The sequence below is a fragment of the Aptenodytes forsteri genome, unplaced genomic scaffold, assembly GCF_000699145.1.
Source record: "Aptenodytes forsteri isolate BGI_AS27 unplaced genomic scaffold, ASM69914v1 Scaffold126, whole genome shotgun sequence".
NCBI lineage: Eukaryota > Metazoa > Chordata > Aves > Sphenisciformes > Spheniscidae > Aptenodytes > Aptenodytes forsteri.
In genome coordinates, this window is record NW_008794599.1 from 874,407 (window position 1) to 894,415 (window position 20,009).

General features: G+C 40.5%; 1 protein-coding gene across 1 annotated transcript in view; it reads left to right on the plus strand.

Moving 5' to 3' along the window:
• ARHGAP32 (Rho GTPase activating protein 32) overlaps positions 1 to 20,009 on the plus strand; it is a 189,170-nt gene that overhangs the window by 51,192 nt on the left and 117,969 nt on the right. The window contains exon 4 of the mRNA XM_019470377.1: positions 1,248 to 1,332. Within this exon, the coding sequence (XP_019325922.1) occupies positions 1,248 to 1,332 (85 nt within the window). The remainder of the gene's footprint in view (positions 1 to 1,247; positions 1,333 to 20,009) is intronic.

A 20,009-nucleotide genomic window follows, 5' to 3' on the forward strand; every position in this document is an offset into this window, starting at 1 on the left:
CGTATTAATTAAAAAACAAAACAAAGAAACAACCCATATATATATATATATAAATAAAAAAATATATATATAAACCTAAAGAGAAGCCCAGGCAACGTATAAACGAGATAATTTTCCCTGTCTCCCTATGCTCTGGGAAGCTAAACCAGGACAAGTGGGTGGCCTAGATGTATTTTTTATTTGATATTTTTTCTCTTTTCCTTTTTTTTGCATTCTGCCCTGTACATCTTCATTTGAATGGGTTTTGCACAATTTTTCTTTTTTTAGGGGCATTTTTTTCTTCCCTGATCTCCCAGATTATTTTTTTTCGGTGGGCTTACCCTCTCTTTCTCCCCCCCTCTCTCTCTCATTCTCTCCCAGAGACTGTAAACTAACTTATTAGGCTTGCAGCTAAGGTTTCAAACCTCTAACCTGCAAAGGGGATCAAAAGTAATTAATATTACTTGACTCGTCTTTGCTAAGAATGCTGACTTGAGGACCAGAACTCCCCAATACTGATTGATCTGTGTATTAAGATCACCTCTCCGTAGTGCTCTGATGCTGTAAGGGAAATGGCTCTTTGTTCTAGTGCTGAGCAGCCAGATGCTGCATCTCACTTCCCACTTATATTCCCGTGGGAAGAGAGAGCTAGATAATGACAATCTCATTGGCTCACCACCAGAAATATCTATAGGAGTCTATAATAGCTTCAGCAGAAGCAAGAGCGTGTTGCAGAGCCAGAGGATCTCCCCGTCAGCCATCATTGTAGCTGGAGACACTTGGGAATAATTATGCCTCACTTTTGAATTTTAAAAAGGCAAAGGATAAATAGCGTTTGTTCTGCACCCTCAGATACATCAACCCGGGACTGATGGGCTGTGATGCCTTTCACAGGTAAAGTTCTACTTTCCTATGTGTCTCGTGTAAGGCTGTTTATCTGCACTGCAAAAATGCATTTGTAAAGGTAGAGCGGCTTGTCCCTGCACTATTTCTTAAAGATGTGGGCTTTGGTGTCGATGAAATGCCACACAATTCTTTAAGGATGCAATGATAAAAGCCACTTTGCAATTTAGTTTTCCTTTCTCACTCAATTCCTTTCTCCGCTGGTTTGGTGCATCACATCAACAAACCCCTCTGTTCCCTTGGCTTTGGGATGAGAAAGTCGTCATTATTTTATATCAGTAACTGCATTTTATAACAGTACTTGATGCTGAGCATTGTTTCAGTGATTTACGTCTCTCTTATGGTGTGCTTTTGATGTGCTTCAGGTTATCCTTTACAAAGGGTCATTTCCCGAAGATGGCTGAATGTGCACATTTCCATTACGAAAACGTGGACTTTGGCAACATACAGGTGAGTTTCAGATTTCTTTTATACACAAGACATCATTGTGTTTGGCTGCCAGCTAACCTGCTGGGAGAGGTGGTAGAGGGACCTCCACTGAGGTTTGTTTAGTTTGTTGCAAAATGTTTAGCGCTAAGAAGTTAGAGCAATAGGGTCTCTTTATTTGGAATTGCTTCCGTGTACTGGGCCAGAATCTGTCCTCAGCCATGTGGCCACCCCTTTGGGGTTGGAGATGATTTTATTTCCACTGGATTGGACCGATGTCACTGTTTTAAGACTGCATCAAACATTCATTATTGAGTCATCTGTAATAACTGCATGCATATTTTTAGCTTGTGTGTGTGTATCTTTAAACAGTCGTGTGAACGTATTTATGTAAATATAAATAATTCAAATTTATCCGTTTTCTTCATGTTATCTTAGCTCTGCATTGTGCATTGCAGCAGCTGTGTCATCAGCATACAAGAAATTGCTAGTCAGCCTGAGTTGCATTTCTAGAAGTGTGGAGGCTTCACTCCTTTGTGATCCATCCATCAGAAATGTAGGCAGAAGCATTTTTCATTGAGCGGTACCGGGGAGGGCTGAGAATCAAGAATCCCTGCTAGTTTCTCATAAACAGGGCACATCTTGTTCTGCACTTAGAGAAGCAGGAATGCCTCCAGCATCTGCCAGCCTTGTACCCAAAAAGAGGTTACAACCTTTTCATTTGTAAAACATTTCCTGTAATATAGAGTGAATTATTTACAGCCTTTCATGTTTCTGTACTTGACAGTTTTGCAAGCAGAATTATGCATCCTTTTTTTCCGTCTCTGAAATTCCTACTGAGAAGCAGTTTGGGTCCTATTCAGGGCTCGTGTCTACTATTATTCACACTTAGTGGCTCTAAGGTCCATTCTACTGAGCATGGGATGTATGTGCATGGGCAGACACACACACACACACAAAAGCAGAGCAAGTTAGACAAAATAGTGGTCTTAAGAGGACACCAGTGTAAAAAGCTCAGTTCTTAACGAGGTCTCTGGAAGATGGGCTGCTGGTGCAAACAGGGCCAGTCCTCAATCTTTTGAAGCAAAACTGTGTTTCTTTATTTTCAGTTTCTGTGTATAGGAATAGTGTGACTAATCTATGTCCCAATTTTTTGTCTCCTGGTAATTTTCTGATTTGACACCACTAATTTTTCAGTCATTTTGGAGAGGAGTTGTATGTTGGAGTAGGTGTTGAGCAGGTTTCTGGTTTTTGCATCGTGCGGTCCTCTGAGTTTTCCTTTCCATCATTCAGAGATATTCAGCACAATGTGCAAGCTAGAGGGAGATTACAACCTTTGCATGGCACTGGTATTTAAAGCATTTTGAAGACAAATAAGTTAATTCTTTTGTGGGTTTAAGCATTTCTTGGAATTTTTTAAGGATGGCAGGGCATCCTTGTGGGGTTGGTATGCTGAGATTTTTGTGTTTGTGAGAGGGAGAAGCAAAATCAGATAATATATTCTTTACAGATTTTCTTTATGTTGTTCTGCCAACAAACCCGAAGCATGTTCTGGTGGGAAGGTTCCACAAGCAGGAGCTGGTGCTGTCTAGCACTCATTTTTGTGGTGTCATTGCTGCACCTGCAGCTTTCCGTGCTCCTGCTCAGTTGTCCTGTGTGTTGTGCCCTCTGGCACAAACAGATCACCAACTGCTGTAACCAGAGGAGTGGTCTGGCTGAAACACAATAACCGGGGAAGGATAGCTCAAGAAGAAAAAGTAGAATTGGTCAGCCGGGTCAGGCCCCTGAGCTGTTTCCTCTCATGGTGTCTGTGCTGTGAAGCTGGGAGGAGAAGGGTGGACGACGGCAGCGTGGGAGGCACTGTCATCAAAGTGTGATTGTCTCTGTGTTGGGGGGGGGGTGTCAATTCTCTGTTTCCACCACTGGTACCTCTGAAAAACCATACACGCTTAAATATTCGTGTAGCTAAAGCAAAACATGTGCTTAAATAAGGTGAATCAGGCCCTAAGTACCAGCTCCATGCCTCTTGTCCCTTCCTTTTTCTAAGCAAGATTTCTGATAGATTCCCACAGTGTAATGACTTTGTAATATGAATAAAAATATTTTAAGAACAGAGTTTTGCTCCTGAAATATGAAAGGGTAGGGAATGACAGTATTTGCTTGGTAGAAGACCAGTATTAATGGCAAAATAAATAAAAACTATTAATACAACAGCAGTATTAGTTTACAGACTTAAAAATAGGTTCACATAGGGCTCATACATTTTAATCAAATGGCATTCATTGGTGGCTCCGCTGTGATAACGAGGTAGACTAGAGAATAGCAGTAGGCTGAAGTGACTTGTAAATGACAGCTTGGCACCTAATAGCGAATTACCAAGTTGCATCGGAGGAGTAGTGGGTGTAAACTCCTTTCAAAATCTATTCACTGTTAAAAATTTGCATAGTAGAAATGCAGTATTATCTGGCTGTGTCAGGAATTGTGTAATGCTGTCTATTAACAGCCTGGCCAAATTTCAGATTGTTTTGTAACGTTTATGTCACTTATAATACGGTCTCATGGTGCAATCGGTATTAATATCTTGGCATTTCACCTCATGAGATCGTTTTAAATTAACTTTCTGAGATGTATAAAAAAGGATTCGTTCTCTTCTTACCCTGGCACCATGCTAACCAAACTAGGTGCATTTTGGGATGCTTTTTCTCTTCAGAAATGTTCTGCTATACTGCTTTCAACAGCAATGTATTTTAACCTTATCTGCGTCTGGCCAGCAAGACACACGTTGCATCAGCAGGAAATTGCTGATTTATGAGGCAAAGGTAGTTGATGTCAAAGCTGTAGTTATAGGATGGGCTTTACAGATTGCATCAGTGTGAGAAATTCACTGGTATTTTGCTGAAATGCCTTACATTTATTACTGCATTTATTTTTTAAGGCTACATCACTGATTTTTAATTTTACAATGAAAAGCCAGGATCTGCATAATGGATTTATTTTAGTCTAACATTGGATAAATGTTTAGGAGTCTTGTTAGCAGGAGCAGAACTGTGGTTCGGCCTCGCTACGGTCTGTGTCTCCCAAATGAGATGTTATTAGGCTGTGGCTAGATTGTGATTACTTGTCATCGGTTAGGTCGGTTCTGCTGGCTTCCTTTTCTCTTAAGGTCCGCTGCCTTTCCACGGTTCTTGACTAACATCTGCCTGTGATGCCTCTCCTCTCTCTAGAACATCAAAACTCAATTCATTAGTATACAAAGCAAACATTGCTTGGACACGTATTGCTGTGCAGGGCATCTTAGGGTTCAGTTAAGCACTAAAGTATGGATTTGGAAGCCCTCAGCATCTCTTCCAGGTCTTAACGTTAAGGCAGAAGGGCTCACCATGCATTTAACTTCAGAAGTGCCTAAATCATCCCAGTGTAACTCAAAATAACATGTTCACAATCAGTTTCTAAGGCAGCTTATTAAATTTAAGCATGATTTCAGGGTCTGCTAGTTGGAAAAGCTTCCTTCTTAGGGGCTTGGGTTGTTCCAGCACCGTGCGGTGTACTGCGGATAGCTGAACTAACACGGAAGGAGTTGATGTGTACATGCTAAAGAGTGCAGCACCTTCCAGAGACTCGTTTGAGTTGAAGCTCAATGCATGAGCGTGGTGCTCAGCCCAGGCTAATTTGATTGCATGTTCCAGGTTTGATGTTTTAGCTGTAGAGCTGCTCAAGGTAACCCATTCACACGGAATTTGAGTATCTCAGTACAGCAGTTGTGTCACATAGTCTCACTGCCTTTTGAGCTTTAAGGCTTGTTAATACATAGGAATTGAACTATTTCAGCAAAAGCTCTGTATCACGAAATTATACAAAAGTAGAATGATTCCCCCCCTAACATAGTACAAATGTGATTTTACTTTACTTAGTGCAATGTGCCATTAATATAAACAGGAGAAATAGTGATTAGGTATTCCGTAAATATCTTTACCTCCTGCCAGAAATAAAGACTTTGTTCTTCACTTGAAAGAATTAAGAATTCACTTAAGAATTAAGAAATTATCTTTAGTTGAGTAGGTTTTAGTAATGGAATATGGAGAGCTGATCAGCTCTCTGCTTGCCAGATAATATTCTTTGCTCCCTGAAGAACACATTGGTAGAGGACAGAAAGTGCTGTAATGCACATCTGTATCACTTCAGCAATCTTGCATTTGACACAGATTTACCCCTTCAAACAGCACGGTCTCTGTCTCTCAGTGTTTGCATTTATGTAGCTGCCTTCTAAAAATAAAACCCTGTCAGAACAGGACTGGATTACGGTGCATGGACGATCCTCTCCTTATCTGTTAAGCCTTGGCATTGCGAGTGGTAGGAGCATGTTATCAGTGGTAAAGGAAGTATTTGAAGCAGAATCACTTCCGCCTGCGGAGGCATCAGCTGCCAGGAATTCCTGTTACGAACTCAGCAGTATTGTTTGCTGTTTGAATGCCTTTGGCAAGCTGCAGCCTTCCAGCCAAGATGATGGGCTGCCTTTTAATGGTGGCTGTGGTTTGTGCCTGTAATTGTATGCCTGTAATTGTATTTTCCTGTTGTGTCTTAAGAGTTAGAAGCATTGCAAAGAGCGGTTCGGTTCTTCTTGTGCCTTTTGTCAGCAAAGCCTGTTGAGAAGATATTTTTCGGGGTCATCTTCTTTTGGTTTGCCTTTTTTCTTTTATTTAATAATATTCCAGGGAAGGGGGTGCAGAGGGGAAGTGTGCTTGTGAAGGTGTCTCTGTTAATTATACAGTAACTTTTTTTCCTGAGGTGGATTGCAAAGGAAACAAAAATGGCAAGGCCTGACCAGATACCCTCCTCTGGAGTTAACTGGGGTAGTTTAAGATGTTTCTGCTGCAGCTAAAAGCAGTCCTCTACATAGATCAGCTAGAAACAACAGTAATGGAGGAGTGCTCCCTGATCTGTCTCTGCGTGAAGTCGGACAGCTTAGCTTGAATCTCCTTCTATCAGAGATTTTAAACTAAGCCTGCTCACTGCCTTCAGTGTAGGAGGTAGCTTGTTCCTTCCCCCAGCTCTTCTGTGGGCACGATAATTTTCAGTATCTTGGCAGTCATGAGCAGCTACAGGCTGTAATGTCTCCATTTATTCCACTCATTTGCAACGTGTTTAAAAAGAAAAAAATATTTATTTTAAAAAGCGAAACATGAAACAGCAGTCCCCCTTCCCCAATCCCTTTTTAAAAGATGGAAATACATAGTAAAAACCACAAAAACTGGCCTGAATTTTGCTCTGTATTGGTGCTATGAAAGACAATTTTGCTGGGTTTTGCTTTGTCTTTACGAATATATATGAGCGGTTACGACATGCGTACCCATATTGCATACGAAGTGGTGCTCCTTTTTAGCCTTTCACCTCTGGATGCTGTTAATCTCCCCCCCAAATGACTTTGCCATATTCCGATACGTTATGTTCCTCTTCTTTAGACCAAGGGCTTCCCCTCCTGTTCCCCGTCTTTTCCATATGGTTTCTTTACTGTTGCCTTCTAAAGTGGTAGGGGGAGATGTTTCAAGGGCTGCTTTAAGGACGTGGGTATATAAAAACAACTATGTTCATAGTGTAGGTGGAAACTGCTTCTATTAACTTAATAATTCCAGCCACAACTCCCTGAAAATTGGAACAGTCTCCTGCCAAGATCAACAGATTTTAAAAATTTGGAGTCTCTAGGCCAAGCTTCTTGATGCCAAAAAAGTTAGGAAAATATTCGAGTAAGTTCACCTCAGTTTTTGGATTCTTCTATTTCCCGGTCTTGCGTCCAGCTTGCCACTAACTCCTCAGAAAAATTCTTCCCTGGAACAAGATCACACCTGTGAAATTCCAGCTTGCTTGGTTTCCTTCCAGTGAAACGGGGAGAAATCCAGCATGGGTTTTATAGTGGAGGGGTAACTTCAAGTATGGAGACTATCTCTCCATGCAACCTTACTATCCCCGCTCGCACGTTTACTACTTGTTTTACAGTTGTTGCTGGCTGTAGAGAAAGCTAACAGCCTTATTAGTGATCCAGCTTTAATGGGCAGGATTCATGTAAATTGTCTACCAGTTACTAAAGCCTGCTCAAAAAACGGGCAGGATATAATTTCAAGGCTAAGCAGGTCCTTCTGCTGACCCCGTGGTCATCATTTTGCTGAAGGAGTTTGCGATCCCCTGAAGGAAGAGGGGGGATTGCTTATGTGAGGTGGGGGGGGATGTGCTCCGAGGAGCTCGTTGGTAAGGGAGAGCTGTCTGTCTGTCTCGCTGTCTGTCAGAGGAGTGTGCACGCTCGTGTGTATTTGGAGGTGTAATACTGACATGTATGCGAACAGCCAGCTTCAGTCTCCTTTGGGCTTACGCTGATGTTCCCTTGTGGCTTTAGCTGCTAAGTCATTCTTAAAGCATATTATATGCTTTGCTCTCACCTTTCTTCCTTTGACTGACAGTTACTGAAATCGATAATTTATAAATGTTTACCTTTTTTATAAAGGAAAAGATAATTTGTCTGACATTACCCAACTGGCTGGTTATTGAATTGCCTGTCATAGGGAGGAAAGATTTTTTTCTGTTAGTATTTATCTAGATTAGCTCGCTGTCTGATTCCATGTATGTCATTTATTTTAAGCTGATCACCTAGGTGTATAAATTGTAGGGTAGACTATAGCCCATAAATAATTGTTAAAAGCAAATGAGATTTTACCTCTTGATTCCGTTGAACAGGCATTTCTGCTTTTTTTCTTCTCCTTTTGCCTTTGGATGTTTTTATGAGTTTATATAGGACCAATCATTTCTCCGCTAGGTGTGTGTCACGGGAGAACAGAACCCAGCGCAGTGTTTCGGTATCTGGGACAAAATGGCAAATCTGGGATGTGCTGTTTATGAAAGGATTTTGGATATTTCCCGCTTTGTGTGTTTCTTCTCTGCCTTCTTAGTATGAGAAAGATCACTGTGCAAATTTGGATAAGCGTTTTTTCAGACTTGAACACCTTGAGATAGGTATCTTCTCTTACGTTCCGAGTACTGGCGGGCCAAAATGGTTTTGGGGAAATCTGTGCATACTTGGCTCTTCTCTGCAACTGGGGACTTGTGGCACTCCCATTTGAAAATGTTGACCTCCTGCAGGAACCCAGCTTATTTTTCCTTCCCCTGCATTTAACACTGAAAAAACAGCAAACTTGTTTGTGGATTTTTAGTCTTTATTGGTGCATAGTGGCTATTTGATGGCACGAATAAATCTTAAAAGTGGCTGTAATAAGACCAGCTGTTAACTTTGGCATTGACCTCCTGCTGTTTGCCATCATCATAAATCATCTTTAGCAACGTGTCACAGAAATGTATAAAAATTGTTTTAATTGTTAACTGGAACAGAGTTGTGTTGGAAAGTTTTTCTTCCCTGTGGTTTAATGACCTGAAAAAAGCAGAAAGATGTATTATATGTATAATTAAAATATATTAAAAATTTGAAAAGAATCCATGGGCTCCAGAAAAATAATCCCTATTTCACTAGTGTTTCATAGTTTGAAAGAGGATTAAAACCCTATGCTGTTGTATATAGTAAGCTATACTCTTAACAGGAATGGTGTTAAAATGCAGCATAATATCGTACGCATAGATCTGCAAGCGTGCCAAGCTGGTGTGATTTTAATAACTAGCAAACTTCATGTTGATATGATCCCTGAGATTTATGGAAGCAGGGGTGTGTTTTTATTCTCCAGTGGAGGTTTGTCATGCCAGTGGATGTATTAGCTGTTAAACCAAACATCACGGGGAACATTTACATTTTGTGTTTACTGTACTTGCTTACAAAAGGGTAGTTTGTTTAGTTTGTGCTTATGTGCCAGAATTTTGAGGTTTGATGACACAGTTGACAGCTTGGGTAGCAAGTTAGGCTACAAATTTTTAAACTGTTCATTCATTAGCTTAGCTTTCCAGTGGTGTGTGTGTACCTTTGTCCTGTAGTTATAAATGTTTTCATTCATTTCCTGGTGAAGAAGTACAGATAGGGTATAACCTGATCTTGCAAAATTTGTATTCCTGACTGCTTAGCTTTGAGATCTCTTGCTGGTTAAGGTGTGTTGGTTTGAGCAGACCAGATACGCTCCATCTGTGTTGCCAGGTATGCCCTGTATCCTGGAACCCTGCAGAGACCGTTTACTCGTGATGGTTGCGTGATCTGGTTTCCAGGTAGTTTCCAGTCTTTGAAAGTCAACACTGCTTTCCCATCTGCTTCACTCAGTAACATCATCTCCCACAAGGGCATGTGGTGTGGTGAACTCAAGGTTGTTCTCTCATGATAAAGTCAGGGAAGAGTTATCTTTGAGTACTCGGGAAAAAGCTTGCCACTGGACTTGTACTATGATAATCTATCCTGCGAGGCATGAAAATGCAGGGGAAAGCACTTGAACTAATGGTATTTAGCTACTACATGTGAAAACGTTTGCTGTACTGTGACAGGATTCTTAATGCAATATGTGTAGCTGCACTTGTATTAGAGAGGATGTTTCTAGATCTGCTAAGCTGAGGCCCAAGTTTTGTTGTTTGTTTTACTTGCAACAGAGAGATTTGTGCAGAAGATTCCCTGCGAACCTAAACTTTCCCAAGGGTCTGGGTTCAGACAGAGTTTTCGTTTTAAAAGGGGAAGCATACACACAGGCACGTATTCTCACCCACACGTACTATTATAATGTCTAGAAGGCATTTGAACATGTTCATAGACTTTGATGGTTTTGTTATTTTATCCCATGCCGTGGTGTGTGAGCGGAAGATGGAGGCTTCTGCTTCCATGTCCGGCAGGCAAGGCTCTGACCTTCGGCTCTCCTGGGCGTCCATACCAAAAAGCTCTTTGATCTCCACTGAGGATTCCAAAGATAACAATTGCTTATTTCCTCTGACTTTGCATTTCTGGCTGTTTTGTCAACAGAACCTGCAAATTCAGGTTGCTGTTTTCCTGGTAGGGCAGTATAAAATTGAATGCTTCCATTATACGTCATGCTGGACGTATGGTTGTGTTTTTTTAAAATAAAACACTTACATGAAGCAGCATGTGATGCTCTCACTGCCTCTTCAAGACTCCCTCTCCTGAAGTATAACTTCTTTTATCTCTCTTGAAACTAACTGAACAAACTCTGATCCTACTAAGCAGTTCTTCTTTCCATCCCTCTACCGTATGAATGAAAGAAACATTAATAAAAACTAAATGGCTTGCTATGGGACATACTTTACGGTGCCAGACCTTCCCTACCACCATCCTAAATTTCTTCCTTTCAGATATTTAATTTCCCAGAAGCAGCTTTTATGAGAAGCTCATTTAGGTCTGCATACATATGTTTAAAGCCCCATCAAATGTTTTTCTGGACGGTCAGGGACTGGTTTGTGAGTTGCAGTCAGATCTGACACCTCTGACTACAGAGTGAGCTTTTGGCACCATCACACTCAGAATTATGTCGGTAATAATTTAGAGGGAAGACTGTTGCTTAATAGATACCCACAAATCCAGTATTATAACAAGTTGGAAATAAAAATACATAGTGCCGTATACTTTATGTATGTTCAGGATCCATGAACCTGCCTTAAAATTAATTCTGTTCTATTGGAAGACTGATGCCACTTATAAATATCATTATAAAACAAACTGCCTGGAAAAAATCACTTTTTGGGTAGGTGGTATTGTCTGGTCCTGCCAGTTTATCTTTAGGTACTAACAAAAATTCTTATAAGTTACCTTGAAATTCAGTGTAGCTGTATAATTGATCTTTGTGGTGCTTGAGTGTTAACCTTATTTATTGCAAGTATGACATGTCAAAACATTCAGGCTTTAAAATAACCAATTTTGGACGAAGTTCCCATTTACCAGCTTGAAGCAGTTCAAAAAACCAAAACAACTTCTGTTATTTTTACAGCGTGAGTCCAGGAGTTTACTTTGAAATGCTGGTAAATTATTTAATAATTCTGTATACGCTAAGTCCTACAATGATTATAGGTGTAGCAATCCTGGAATGGGCAGGGAACCCACTGGGAGCTGGAGCCTTGGAGTAGAAAGGATTTGCATGAAAGAAGGGGAAGTGTCATACCAGGATGAGGGTGCTGCCTTGCTAAGGTGAGGGAAGCTCAGGATTATTTAGGCGTAGTGAAGGTGTGAGACTTGAGAAGCATCAGAGCCTGATTCAGGGTCCCCTTCCATGCACCTTCTCTTGTGGCTCCAGGCTTGATTTAATGTCAGGCTTTGCCACTTGTTTTAAAACTAAATAAAAGCTAGATTGACTTTGGAAACTGTTTGGAGAAGTGAGCTTTTAGGCTAGTGCATGCATTTTGAATTATTAATGCATTTTAGCAGTAACACTAGAGCTGTGATGTGCACTTTGAATACACCCCAGACAAGCTGTGTTGGTTTTTATTTCCCCTGGTACATGGTCCCTGCATTTCTTTGAACTCTTTTAAGCCTCCCTGTATCCCTCACTTTCTAGCTACTTTAAACTAAGCGGAGTTCTAAGTTAGCAGAAGATCTTTTTAGAGCTGGTTGGTGTTGATGCTGAATTAGAGGGCACAGCGAAGCTTTTGTCTTGGAGTGCTGCTTTCCTCTCGCAACTGGCTTTAACTTTTCGTGCCTATCTAATATCATAAAGATAAAGAACTTGGGCCATTCATCGACTCTCTTAGAGACAGTCTGGAAAATAATGTTCCAATTTTCTATTATGATATTAAGATAAACAAGGAGAGAGGGAAGACTTGGATTTTTAACAACAAAATAGCCACATACTCTTATAATTCTTTGTTGTGTATCATATAGTTGAATTTTTTATGTTCCCATTGAAAAACAATTAAGATGTGGATGATGTATTGTGTTTTCTGTTAGGATTATATGCATACGTGTCTTGCAAGTTGCTATGATCAGATTAAGGATAAAACAGCCACTGTAAAACAAACTATATCTGCGACAGTAGCAATAATACTAAATCTCATCGCTACCATAACATGCCCTTGAATTAAAAAAAGTGCGGACTTACAGCATGCGTTTCACATAGGCCCTCTGCTATGAGGAACGTACGCTGTGTGTGCATACTGCAGTGTTCCTCAGACAGAAGTTCATTCACATTTAAATGTGCTCATTTCGATGACTGAAGAGCGTTTGAGTTATGGAAAGGCCTGTAGCATTTTACATCTTGTGTGTGCTCATTTAGACAAGTTATTGCATCAGTGCTTGCTGTAGAGGAATGTTTATTCTACACAGAATTGTTGGCGAGTCATTGTTCTCTTTTGGAAACTAGTTAAGTTACTAGTACAAAACTTAATTGAAATACCAGTATAAGAAAGCAAAATAAGAATTTAAATTTTTCGTTTGTCCACAATATGGAGCTGCTTGGGGGCCTCTTCTGGAATTTCGCTCTTTTCTGTGCTTTTCTGTGTGACAGCCCAATTTGTCATTGTAACCACTAATCGCTTGCCTAGTGACTTAAGGACTTGGCCATTTAGCTTGAGTTAATGAGCATCGTTTCACCTGCCCAGAGAGGAACTGAGTCACGCTCATTGCTGTGAGAGCAGTGTCAGTCCAGGGGTGCTGCATCAGATTGGTTTATACTATTACTCTTATCCTCATGGTTGTGTTTTAAACATTAGTAATAGTGGAATCATAAAGACCCATTTCCCTTGAAGTCTGCAGAAATCTGGACCGAGTGAGGGCTGCAGGTTTATGCCTCTTTGTGGAGAACAAGTGTGTCAGAGGAACGAGGTTCTTGCGAGCTTCCAAAGAGTACGTTACACAGTGGCAGGATTATACCAAAACCTTTCTTCTTTGGAGAGTGCAATTAAATGCTTAAAAACTAGAAGCCCAACTCTGCAATTCCAGTGAGAAGTTCTCAGGTAGAGTCTGCAGAGGTCTGTAGACCTGTTTCCAATGTGACCTGAGTTGTTCAAAACCCGCCTTCCCTGAACTGTCATCTGGGAAGTTTAAAGGTTAGAATATTCTTTTCAGATCTTCACTATTTTTATCTTCTGCCTCTGGCATCTTAGCAGAATTTTCTAAATTAAAAATCAAAACAGAGTTTCAGATCTGTCTGTGACCCTTTATGCAGTTTGCTTATATTTTTAACTCTTGAGGTCCATACTCTGGAGACAACCAATTAAGGTTTTGACACATGGATCAAAAAAACAAGACACCATTTATGAACTTCTCCACAAAAGTAAAAGTCATCTTATTAAGCCTCTCCAAGATAATTTCTTTAATACCATGAATTTAAGGCATTTTGCTTTACTGTTCTTGCTGCTCTTCACTGAGTCGACATACAGAAGCTGCATTCTTTTATCTGTGAAAGCATTTTTCTTCCTCCCCTGGGGTTTTTGGAAATACACATGATATACTGCTTTTGCCACATGACATAAATAATCTGTGGCAGGCAAGTAATGGGGTAATTCCTGTGTGTACTTGTGTTCTGGAAAATACAGTTTCATGTTTTCCAGTTGGCCTTTCTGTGTCGGAGTTTGCAATACATTTACATATAACCGCTGGAAAAAAAACAGTGTTAATGAAGTGCTCATGGTCTCGAGTGACATGAAATGTCGAAGGTTGGATCGCACACTGCTGTTGTGCTTCATGATACAGTCTCTGTTTATGTGATTGCATGCTATTTTTCAATTGGTACTGTGTTGTGCAACTCCTCTCCCGCCTGCCTGATCTCTGAGGTGCCTCAGCAGTGATGGGGGCAACCTCAGGACACGAGGAGAGTATTTCTCATATTTTCCTGGCACCTCTTTCCTTACTGAAGAAGATTGTCTATTTGACCTCACTGACTAGCTGTAAGTAAGCCCTTACTAGGGCTTATTTAGTGAACTAAGAGCTTCACTTCTAGTCAAAATTTAGCAGGAATCCATCTTTATCATCTTGTGACTGACGAGGCCCAGAAAAGCTCTAAAAAAACCCCCACTTCCCTTCATTTTTTGTTAGTCATAAGGTTGCAGTTAACATTTAGGAGCATGGGATGCTTTTCAGTGCAATGTAATGAGTTTGATTTTCCTGGACTGGCAGCTCCAGTATTTCTAAGATAATGTCTTTAAGAAATAATATCACTGAAGTATACAATTAGATTAAAAATTGTGGGAATTTAAAAATAATTTTAACTTTTCATTAGGGATTTTTCTGTGCGAGCCTTTAAGTGTACACGTTATCTTCAAGCCTTCCTCAACAAGAGTGAAGAAACTTGTTTGTTTAAAGAAAGTTGAGTTTCTCCCATAATTGCTTAGGACTTAAGGTTTCAACATGATTATTTAAATCTTTTTTTCCAACTTGTTTATTTTCAGAACTGAAAATCGGTTGACAGTGGTGTCAACTATTTCATTCTTAATGGCTGCATTATAGCAGCTTTGTGTTTGCTGAGTAGTGCTTTTCACCAGAATTATAGAGGCTGGAACATTATATATCAACCGTTAGGCAATTTCTGAGTGTGGGTTATGGAGACCTCAGATGAAACATATAATTTTCAGTGTCTTAAGAGATTTCCCTCATTAATTTGGTTGAGATAAAACTAAAACAACCCACTCATTTTAGGGCTTTGGGGTGTGCTGCTGGAATAATGGTATCTACATATCATTACCCGTGTGGACCTCTCTCAAGGTTTTAGCATCTCTGTATTGGTAGGAAGAATATTGATACTAATGATAAAGGTATTAATCCTGTTTTCACTGTCAGAATTGATAGATCCTGGAAGTCTACAAGGATGTAGCAGAAATGGGCGTTGTCTCTGTCCTTTGCCTTCCTCCTCTTCAGTACCCCCATCCCCAATTATTGTACAGCATTATCATAATTGCTGTACATGTGCTAATGGGCATGAGTATAACCACATGGTTGTATTCTGGAAAACTTCCTTAATGGGTTGAGGATAATTTCACCAAATCATTTAACTCCTGTAAATGTCATTGAATGTTTTCATCATAAATACACTCGGTCCTTCCTACACGAGGTCTAATGGTGTCATGTAGCTGTGCGATTATAGCATAATGTAAAATCTCATATAGAACCACGGTTTGTGTGTGGGAGGGAGGGCTTTTGCAGTGCCTTGTCTTAACTGATTTATGCTCATTCTGCAACTAGTATAAATGTTTCTCTTGAATTTGGGCAATATTTACTTTTCAGAGCAGTTTAGCACCTGCAGTGTATTGTCAATTTTTTATCAATATGTAGAAAATATTTAGGCCTTAGACCTATGATGACTGTTTAGTTACTTGTCAGCTGTATTTTGAATTCTGTATGCTAGTGTGAGTTGTATATTGCCTAAAGCCTGCAGATACTTTGGGACACCCCTTTCTTCAAAGGAAAAGCAGTTGGTGGTACTGGAGAAGTTGTACAGGGCACAGCACTGTCCCCCAGCATACTTGCTGGTGAATCATGATGTGGGAAGACGCTAGCTGGAGCTGTAAGAATACAGGACGGGTATGTGAGTAGCAGAAGACGCAAACCATGCGTATGCATGCGTTTGTGCACGTGAAGAGCAGGAGAGATGCAATAAATACAAGCATTGTGATATCCTCTTGGAGTTTTGTGTTAAAGGCAGATATTTTTAGCCTGGCTGAAGTTTTTATGCAACATCTGGCTAAGGGGGGAAGTTTTTGTTTTTACTCCTAGAAAAACCTTTCTTTTTAGAAAATCAGTTTGACCATATACCTCTTCTGCTCATTTTCCAGCCCCCCTTTCCCAGAATGGAGTAGTTGAGGGGAAATGCTTCCATCTAGTCTATTCCATGCTTTAGCACTTGCTCAAGTTTTTGTATAAAAATGCGTGTGCTGATATAAAACATATGTCAGTCTTGCACTGTGCCTCTGAACCCAGCTGTGGAACATGGACTTTCGTTTTCTTTGTTCAAAAAAATAGGGCGGGGGGGGGATTTGAGATGTGAAATTTTAAAACGTTCTTTCTCATGCATGTACACGCATGCATGGATGCACAAAATCGTGCTTGCACCTTCCCCCCCAGCTGAAGTTTGGCAAAGTGATCAGCAAGTAGCTAAAGGTCATAGGCTTGATTTGAAAGCGCTGGGAGTCCTATAGCTCTGTGCTCTTTCTATATTACATTAAAATGCATTCAGTGGTCAGTTTAGTCACAGACTAACCTTTATGTAAAACTGGGGGATGTAGGCATAGCTAAATGCCAAAAGCGCTGGGTTTCACACAGCCTGATTTGTAAAGATGAGTGGTTGTTGATCTTTCCCACTTCTGGGGTCATGGGAGGAAATGGAGTAAGCTTCCCCTCAGCTTTTATCACTTCCTCCTGCCAACTAAGGGGAGATTATTTTCCTTCATTTGCTGCTCCTCTTGTCAGCAAGAGAAGTTGGTATTTAGCCAGATAATAAATAATGCTTTTCCTGGGAAAGGAGTTCTCAGATGTGGTTGTAGTAACACTGATTTCCCCCCTCACTGCTTTCTGTCTTGAGCCTAGTCCTGCAAGTTCTTGCTCAGAAAGATGTTGTTTGCATATATGTGATGTGCAAAGCTTGTTTGCTTTCGCTTACAGTCTCTTTCTGAAGCTTTTTAAAAAGTTTTAATGGTGGCTGCTTATCTACTGAATGCTGACAGGTTCATTCATCGTTGTATAAGGCTTTTGAAGACCTTGCAGACCAGACTTGCTGTGGAAGTATATACTTGTGCAAATTGGGTCAGCATTATTTATTCTCATTTATAAAGTCTACTTCATAATTTGCAAAGGTAGACTTTGTCATCTTGTTGAGCTTATTCTCTTCATCCGAGTCTAGAAGGGGGCTGTATACCTGCAGGCAGTAACTGGAAGAATATGGATCCCTCTCTACTTGGTGACAGAGAGGTAAAATGGGGAACGTGGAGTAAAGGCCAGGTTTTCCAATGCTCCTGGAAGGTAACAATGACTGATTTGAAAGCAGACTTCAGGAACACATCAGGACAAACTGAAACGCTCTCCTGACCCTATGGAATTACTGGACAGATGGGTCTGTGGGAAGGAGGATGTTAGGAGGAGATTGTGTATCACCAATGGGTAGCATTGTTTTGCAGTTTCATGAATGCTGGTTTTGCTTTCTCTAACCTCCCTTCCTTGCTGAGCAACGGGTCCCTCTTGTTAAAAGGGTTGGGGCTGCATGCCAACAGAATTGCTTACATAAAAGCCAGGAGGTACAGTTCCTAATGAGATTTCAGATTTATTCATGTCCTGCACCTCCAAATATGGTACGACCAGGCTAGTGCCTTCAAGGCTCTTCAGAGTATGTTTGTTTTTCCCTTGTGTGCATTATTAAGTTTTGTTTACTGCCTTTGCTCCTAGGAGCTTGGTTCCTTGTTACTGGTTCTCTATAAATGCAAAATAAGAAATGTTACTTAGCACAGCACAGCTCTTGATTTGGCCTGTGCATTAGAAATAACATGAATACCTCTCTTCGGATGGCATGAAGGTGAGAAATCATAGCATAAACCTGTCTGCACTCCGAGTAAGAAAAGGTGCTTAGAAAATGTGACAGTGAGACAGGATCAATGACTACCTTAAGCAAATTAAGCTTCTCATTGCCACAATACTCTTCCCCCCATCAAAATTATTGCTTCTGGGTTTTTTCTGTTGTTGTTCCTCCTCCCTTGGAACTCTTGCTGATATAGGTGTATAAGGCATTTTTTCCAGTGACTTTGATTCTTATCAGTGTGGAAAAAAAGTTAATATTGATTTAGTGGGGGAGAAAACAGAAAAAGCGAGTGAGTAAGAGACTAATAGCCTCGAATGACAGGACTGTATCAATTTTCAGTTCTCTCAGGGGAATAATACGCTCGTTTCCAGCAAATGGAAAAGTAGACTATGACTAAAACTGTCACTGACCTCCCACAGAATTTAATGGATTTTGGAGCTCAGAGAAGAAAAGACAGTCATAACTAACTCAGTGATTTTAATGCACTTTCCTTGAAAGTCAGCAGTTTTATGAAATGCTGTATGCAGGAAGATAAAAAGTATATATATCTCTCATATATCTGTAAAAAAAATTTATATTCACTGGCTTGGTCTTTTTTTGACTATGGATGAATGCATTTCTCAGTAAGCTTAAACAATAACATTATAGGTTCTAGGTGGCTTATGTCCTTAACATATGTTGCCAGCATATAAAACGAACCTGTTTAAAAACGATGGATGAATGCTGTAAAGCAATCTCATTCTTGGCCCATTCAAGTGGCTTTTCTGTGTAAGTAGTTCCTGAATGGGCTAACTATAAAAATGGTCCCTTTCGTACGATGAAGGGAAGGTTGCGTTTGTGCACGTTGATTGGCAACAGCCAAAGTAAGTATCCTGCTTTGTCCGGTGGTAGACAGTGAAAGAAAGGATGCTTTGTTTTGTGGCAAAGCCACTTTTCTTTTAAATAAATAAATAAATAAACGAGCTCCTTTAATTTAACTGCCTCTTTGTTTTTTGCCTGAAGCCACCAAGTGGCTGGTTCCTCTTACAGAGCCATCTCCATTGTTTTGACACTGTAAATATTCACACAGTTGTGCTGAGCCTTGCTTTCACGAAGGAACGGGACTACATGCACAGGAAGATAATTTTGCTGGTGTTTTCCTTAGGAACCAGAATCGTCGCCTAATCCCTGCGATAATTTGTAGTGCAATGCCATCTAGCGTGCAAAGGGCTATCAGGCGTCTCATACTCTGGAAATTCATGACAGCAGTGGTCTCCTCTGTGCATTTAATTCCAGGCTACTCCAAACAGCTGCATCTTTTGGTGGAGATGGTTGTAAGAAAACTTCAGCGTCGTGAACTTCCAATTTTCAAAATTCTCATCTTGATGATTGCTTGGGAATTTCTGGAGTGAAGATGGGCTGGGGAGTAGAAAAGGGCAGGAGAAACAGGGATAATTTGCCCAGCCTGAGGAGGAGTTTTCTGTGGTCATGGGCTGATTTTGTATCATTGATGTGCGTGTCAGAAATTAGTTTCTGGGGTTCAGAGCATGTCCAGCAGTTGGTAGGTGTTTATATCCAGTTTGTGGTTACCGTTGTGCTTTCATGGCTTGTAAAATACAGTTATGAATCCATGCTGAGTTCAAATCCCCAACCTTACCAAATTGGAGGCCATTTGAATCTGACTTTGCTGTTGTTTGGACCTGTTGTTGAATAGATTCGGTGCAGGAGAAACATTACTTCATCGCTCATGCTGTCTGTCCTCATTTGTACTTTGCTCTCTTAGCTGTCTCTTTTAAATTCTGCACATGGAAGAATATAGTTTCTCCTGTCAGTAGGACAGAAGAATCTTTCCCTCTCTTGTCCTGAAAAGTGTGTAACATGAATGATTTTGTTGCAGACTCGCTTCCTTTTGCAACACCATTTTTGGTATCGTTGTGTGATAGCCAAAATGTTTAATTCTAAATACTGCCAGGAGGGGGGCTGCGTCTCCCCAGGTAGTGACTAGACCTCAGCATGGCAAAGGCTGCCAGAGAGGATTCATTTCTGAATAATCTCGTTTTGGTTTCAATTAATTGTGAAATCAGACTTTAATAGGGTGTGAAATGGAAATAAAGAGAGGTAACACCAGATGCCTTTATTTACATGTGTTAATCAACACAGACCCAAACAACAGCAACAACAACAACAAATTAAACTGCAGCCGTTCATAGAGTTTGAAATGCTTCACATTTGGCTGGGAACTTTGAAAAATGTGCTACTTTGCAGATAGGTGGAAGGGCAGTAGCATTTTGGGGGGGGGAAGTACCAAACATGCCA